General features: G+C 38.4%; 1 protein-coding gene across 2 annotated transcripts in view; it reads left to right on the top strand.

Annotated features, from left to right (window-relative positions):
• Positions 1–1999: 1999 nt before the first annotated feature.
• The window catches only part of LOC125036996 (translation initiation factor eIF-2B subunit beta-like), a 14704-nt gene continuing 9203 nt past the window's right edge, over positions 2000–7500 (top strand). Inside the window, exon 1 of one of the 2 annotated variants that reach the window (XM_047629959.1) lies at positions 2000–2153. In XM_047629959.1, the coding sequence (XP_047485915.1) occupies positions 2107–2153 (47 nt within the window). In that variant the 5' untranslated portion in view covers positions 2000–2106. Of the gene's footprint in view, positions 2154–2274; positions 2417–7500 lie in introns of those variants that run through there. The other variant, XM_047629964.1, reaches the window with a different exon arrangement.

The following is a 7500-nucleotide window of genomic DNA, read 5'->3' as shown; positions in this document are numbered from 1 at the left end:
ATTAGCATTAGCATTAGCATTAGCATTAGCATCATTATCATTATCATTATCATTATCATTATCATCATTATCATTATCATCATTACCATTATCATCATTATCATTACCATCATCATCATTATCATCCTTATAATTATCATCATTATCATCATTATCATCAATATCATCAATATCATCAATATCATCAATATCATCATTATCATCATTATCATCACTATCATTATCATCATTATCATCATTATCATCATTATCATCATTATCATCATTATCATCATTATCATCATTATCATCATTATCATTATCATCATTATCATTTTTTTATCATTATCATCATCATCATTATAATTATCACCATTATCATTTTTATTATCATTATCATCATTATCATCATTATCATCATTATCATCATTATCATTATCATCATTATCATTTTTTATCATTATCATCATCATCATTATAATTATCACCATTATCATTTTTATTATCATTATCATCATTATCATCATTATCATCATTATCATTATCATCATTATCATTTTTTATCATTATCATCATCATCATTATAATTATCACCATTATCATTTTTATTATCATTATCATCATTATCATTATCATCATTATCATTTTTTATCATTATCATCATCATCATTATAATTATCACCATTATCATTTTTATTATCATTATCATCATTATCATCATTATCATGATAATGATAATGAGGGTAATTTCTGTGGTGATGATGATGATGATTGTTGTTGCTATTATAATAATCATTATTATTATTGTTGTTATAATAATTATTATTATTATCATTATTGTTGTTGGTGTTATTATAATAATAATGATTGTTGTTATTATAATTATTATTATTGTCATTATTATTATTGTTATTATTATTATTATTAATATTGTTATTATTATTAATATTGTTATTATTATTACTATTGTTATTATTATTACTATTATTATTATTATTATCAGTATTATTATTATTAGTATATTAATAGTTTCATTATAATTACTATTACTATTTTTTTCATTATTATTATTATTATTATTATTATTATTATCATTATCATTATTACTATTATTATTATTATTATTATTATTATTATTATTATCAGTATTATTGTTATCAGTATTATTATTAATATTGATATTATTATTATCATTACTATTGTTATTACTATTATTATATCATTATCATTATTATTTTCATTATCGTTATTATAATGATAATAATAATTATAATACCTATTATTATATTTTGTTATTATCATTATTATTATTATCATTATTATTACTATTGTTACTATTATCAGTATAATAATAATGATCATAATAATAATAATAATTATAAGAATAATAATAATAATGATAATAGTAATAATAATAATAATCATTATTACTATTATCATTATTTATTATTATTATTATTATTATTATTATTATTATCATTATTATTATTGTTATTATTATTATTATTGTAATTATTACTATTATCATTGTTACTATTATTATGATGATGCTAATGCACATGAATATGAATATGATAATGATGAAGATGATGATAATTACTATAGATATATTGTCAGGTATTGTTTTAGTAGAAATAGCACTGTTTGTCTCGCTCTCATATTTATTTTCGTCATAACTATTACCCTCATATTATCCCATGGAGCAGTGACGTAACATTCACCTTCTTTTATATCATTCGTCGATTTAGAGAAGAAGACCATTTTAGAATATTATGCATAAGTATCAACCAATGAAAATAAAAAATAATAATAAATGAGAATAAGAAAACCGAAGACAGAAACGTGGTAAAAAGAATTAAGAAAAAAGGGAAAGAAAAGTCACCGCTTCCTACTGAATCGCGACCCGTTTGCCTTTGCTCAGCTGCATTGAATACAAGTATGAACCAATGAAAATAGAAAATAATAATAAATGTGAATAAGAAAAAAAAAAAAACCCAAGCCAGCAAGGTGGTACAAAACAAGAAAAACAGAAAAGAGCAGAAGAGGCACCGCTTCCCACTGAATCGCGCCCCGTCAACCTCGCTCAGCTGCTCGGAAAATATCAGAGGAAAAACAAAACAGTTCATAATGATTCAGGATTTCGAGGAAAGTTTCGTCGACAAGCTGCGATATAAGTACGTTTCTAATCCGCATACCATTTGGAAAAGGGTGTTATGCGGCAAAGCTTTGACTGTTGGCGAAAACTTTGAATACGAGTAGAAGTCTGTTGCACTCAATTGGTGCTCATGAATACCTGTTTCCGTATGGATTGCGTTTCAATTCACAGAGTAAACCGTGCATGTTATCTGTCGCTCCATTACTCTTAGACTTGCATGGCTCGAACGGAAACAAGAGACCCTGGATAAGTTAGAACAGGTTAAGATAAGTTCAGAATAAGGTAAGTCAGATCTGAAGAGACTGACACCAATGTGCAGTAATTCCCAAACACTGGAGCAAATGAACCGGTATTATTGCAAAGAAATGTCATAGAAGCTGTAGTGCATCCAATTTCAAGAAAGGAAAAAATACGACAACTTGTCCTGCACTCAGGGATGTTTCGAATCCATCTCTTTTCCTAGTTTCACACAGTGATCCAGCCTTGCGATTATTATTCCCTGTTTCAATCAATAACATTTAGATATGCTTGAATCTGTTGTTGTTTCTCATTGCCAATTGTGTAAATGTAAGTATTGTTAACCATTTATGATGTGACCGCACCCCTCAGAGACCAGAAGTGGCTAGAGTAATCTCCAGCCACTTCTGGTAATCCACAAATATCGCTGTATGAAACAAAAACCATCGCCCCCAGACTCCCACCCAATTACAGTGGACTTACTCTCAGGGCGACATTAGTCATCCTATTTTCTTCATTTCTGGTGTTATTCATTTCCTTTGCAGATTATTTCTATCATCAATGAGTGTACTTTTCCCTTTCTCTATAATAGTGTCATTACGCTTTCTTATTGATGTATACAAATTTTTTTTGTGTTGCACAACTTTCTTCTTTTTAACTTGTGAAAGAAATTTCATAGATTAAAAGTGTCTTATATTCTGCTATTTTCTCCATATCAAGCAAATGTTACTAAATTCTACCATGTGGCTGTGGGAAAATGAAACTGTAGTCTCTCTTTGTATCATAGTCAAGAAACACTGGTTGGTTGTGTTTATGTTGGTATCTTTAAAATTCACATACAATATTTTTTATTGCTTTGCACCACCTTATTACTTATTCTCAAAGGGATCTGGCAAGTTAGAGTACTCCAGAGTCTGGGGTGAGCTGCCTTTTACAATGGTTATCCCTTACATGACAGGAATTGAATAAGCACTAAATATTTTACAAGTTTCCACTTACCTCAGCTATTTTCATGCAAATTCATACTCATATTGGGTATCTATTTTGCGGAGGAGCTTTGTGGCCTGTCTAGCCTATAATCATGAGACAGGTATTGGATGCTGTGCATAGGTCAGAGTTTCTATTACACAGCAAGTACTATCATGCTAAAGCTTATACAGGCATAATTGTGGTACCTTGATTCATATGCATCGTAATTAAGGTACAGATTAATAAGATAAATTAAAAATCACTTTAGATAGAAAGAAGGTAGCTTAAAGTAATATAAATTTCTTTTTTTTAGATGATTGCTTTCTTAACCTGTTGGATCTAGGTGTCTCATGACCAGCATGTGGACCAAAATCTGGGCAGTAGGCTTAGAGGCTGGTCACATTAATCCATTCTGTCCAGGGATCCCTTTACAGAACTGGATGCTTCCCTAGCTGTAAACAGCTCCAATATGAAAATCCCTCTGCAGCACAATGCTATGTCACTTTTTCATCCCTGCCTAGAGCTGAAAGATATTGCTGAAACAAAAACTATAACATAATTACTGGTAAACTCAAAAATATATTGCATTGCACTATGATGTCTCATTAAATGTTTATTGATAATTCAGATAAACATTCATTTGACGAACATAAACATCAACCCACTCCAACACGCAATAAACATGGAGCTCTCTTTGGAGGTTATTTACGCCTTGTTGGATTAAGTGAGAGCCAAGGGGTCATTGTGGGACACCAGTCATAAGGATTATAAAAACAGGAATTTGAAAAGAACTTTAATGGATGAATTAAGCAATGAACTCTGTCATGAAGTATCCTGTAAAAGCATCCTCAATGGAAAGCACTATTGTATACTTATGAATGCTAAACTGAGATAATGGTTCTCTCCGAAGGAACACTAAATGTAGTGTGACCAATCCCTCTCTGTAGCTGACCAGACTTCGGTGATGCTATCTGGGGATCATCATCATCCTTTGGGAGCTAACGCCGATGGGTGCGCATAACCGCATCCACCCTTCACTTCCACCTATGAGGGTCCATCATGGGAAGCCCCAGGCAGGGGCCCGGCCCATCTCTAGCTCCTCGTGACAGGTTTGATCAATCTGCCCAAGCCATGACTTTCTCAGTCTCAGTCTTCTCCACCCAGGGTTGTCTTGAACAGAGACAACCTGGTGGGCAGGGTCATCCTGTGGGAATCGAGCCAAGTGGCTGTACAGCCTGAGTTGGCGATCATGGATTGTGCAAGTAACAGGTCCTGTACCGTCTCACAGTGCAATGGTTGGACATATGGTCCTGCCAACTGTACCCCATGATCTGGTGCAAGGATCTGTTACAAAAGGCATCGAGACAAGATTCCAAAGCACAAGATAGTGTCCAGGTTTCACTACCATATAGTAAAACTGGCAGTATCAGGGCTTTGAAAACACGTAGCTTGGTCCTTCTGCACAGGTACCGACATCTCCAAATACTCTTGTTGAGAGATTTCATGACCCCTGCTGCCAGGCCAATCCATCTATTGACTTCCTGGTCTGACAGCTCAGAGTCATGAACTGCACTACAGAGGTATATAAAGCTCTCTGTGATCTCGATGCTTTCACCGCAAGCACGTACCGACTGCACATGGTCTACTAGTAGGCCCCCAAAATCCTGGATCTTGGTCTTGGTCCAGGAGACCTCTAGCCCCAGGGGCTTCGCTTCATTGCTAAATGCATCAAGAGCCGCTACTAGGGTTTCCAGAGATTCAGATAGAGTAGCAACATCATCAGCAATGTCAAGGTCTGTAACCTTGATATTGCCCAGAGTTGCTCCACAGTGACTTTGGACAGTAGCTGTACCCAGTATCCAATTTATGCAAGTATTGAAAAGTGTTGGTGTAAAAACACACTCTTGCCTCACACCTGAACTAACAGGGAAGAAGCTCGACAGGCCCCTACCACACTTTACAGCACTTTCAGTGTCTGTATACAGGTTTGCTATTAATCCAATAATCCTTGTTAGAATTCCTGTTAGTCTCAGGATCTTCCAGAGTGATTTGCGATGCACCATATCAAACGCCTTCTTGAGGTTGATGTAAGCTGCGAGCAGCCCATGTCCGAACTCATGACATGAAGTGCCATGATACGGTCTATAGTGGACTTACCAGGAGTGAATTCAGATTACTCCAGCCTCTGGTGCCTCAGCAGGTGGTCTCTGATATGTCTCAGTAGGATGTGCATGAGCACCTTGCCTGGTATACTGAGTAGTGTAATGCCTTGGTGATTGCTGCAGTCCCACGGACCCACATTCCCCTTCCAGAGAGGGATAACCACACCCCTCAGCAGGTCAGGGGGAATGGTACCAGACAGGACTGCATGCAAGCCCCTTGCCATGGGTTCTCCACCAGCCTTTATCAGTTCAGCTGAGATGCCACAAACACCTACTGCTTTACCACTCTTCATCTTGGAAATCACCCCCCCGACTTCAGTCAGGGAGGGGGGGATCCTCACTGATGGGTGGGTCTGGCAGAGGAACCCCAACATTACCCACATCCAAGTTAACTATTGGTGGATCAACCTGATACAACTGCTCAAAATACTTAGCCCAACGCACACGCACCCCATCAGGATCTGAGATTATCTGGCCACTTGGTGAGCGGACTGAGTTCAGCTTTCTCAGGGCTTGGTAGGCAGGACAAAGGTCATTTACTAGGAAATGTCTTTCGACCTCCTCTGCAAGATTCCTGATAAACTGTTCCTTGTCCCTGCAAGTTGTGATCCCCTGACAATCGTGCCGCACAACAAGCATCTGTGGTTTCCTGTGAGATGGAATTCTGTCTTGCTCTTGGGCATTCACCAATCGATTCTTGGGCTGCATCAAGCATTTCATGCTTGAAGGTGTCCCACAGAAGAACAGGGTTCGTCAGGCCCTCGGCAAATCCCTGGGCACACTCATACTCCCTCAATCTGTCCACATGAAGCACCCTAGGGTATTCATTGGGGGGTGCTAAAGTGAACCCAGAGAGTAGCCACAACTAATCTATGATCAGTTCCACAGAACTCGGCACTTCGATACACCCTGCAGTTCTGGAGGATCGTCCATCTAGTTCTAATGACGATGTGGTCGATCTCTTTGGCCACAATCCCCATATCGCTGTACCAAGTCCAACAATGTAGGTCAGAATGCTGATAACAGGAGCCAGAAATCCTCAATTTCTGGGACCTAGCAAAGTCACGGAAAAGGAAGCTATTCTCGCTGCCAACATCAGCTCCTAAGCCATGAGGACTAACAGACATTTCATGGCCAGCTCAATCGCAGCTGGATACCATATTGAAGTCACCCCGAACAATACGAATATCTTGCCAAGGACAACTGTCTGTCACAGATGCAAGTTTGATGTAAAACCTCTCTTTCACCTCAAGTTTATATACATTCGTAGGAGCGTAAACAGCAATAAGAGACATGAAGCCAATTGAAAGCTTCAATCTCAATACTATAATATGCTCATCGACTGGAGTGACCTCAACTACCGAGGGTTGAAGTCTGCTGGAGATGGCTATGGCTACTCCCTGGAGATGGAGGCCATCGCTGCGGCCCAACCAGTAATAAGTGTAGCCACCCACACTTATCGCGCCGCTGCCAAGCCCCCACCCTGACAGCCGGCCTGAGGTCTAACCTCGGGCAGTCACTCTGCCACCCCTACCGATGCCGCCTCATATAAAGGGGGTTGGCTGGCTGCAGGTCCCATAATCCACCTGCAGGGCTCCCTGGGGTTTTCCCCCACAAGCCTCATGCCAGGTTGGCAGCTGCTGGGACACAGATGGGATGATGGGTAACCCATGCACCCCACCTGAATCCCAGTGGTCGCCAACCCAGAGCCCCCTGTACTTGCCGGGTAGGAGGTACATTAGCCCTCCCCCCAGCACCAACATCTATATAGTTTGCTGCCAGTATGTTTTTTCTTGGGGAGGCAGATTGGCAAGGCCTGCCTTCCCACAGCTGCCCATTAACCCCAGGGGGCACGGGGGCAGGAGTTAGTACTGCAAAGCACTTAACACTAACTAGGCTACCACACCGTTGCTTCACATGACACCAAGCATGAAGCACCCACCCATATCTGGGGATCCTAGGACAGAATAGACTAGTGTGACCCTAGCATTACTAGAG

The sequence above is a fragment of the Penaeus chinensis genome, chromosome 2, assembly GCF_019202785.1.
Source record: "Penaeus chinensis breed Huanghai No. 1 chromosome 2, ASM1920278v2, whole genome shotgun sequence".
In the NCBI taxonomy this organism is placed as follows: domain Eukaryota; kingdom Metazoa; phylum Arthropoda; class Malacostraca; order Decapoda; family Penaeidae; genus Penaeus; species Penaeus chinensis.
Note: the sequence above shows the minus strand (reverse complement) of the source record. Positions and strands in the feature narration are given on the sequence as shown.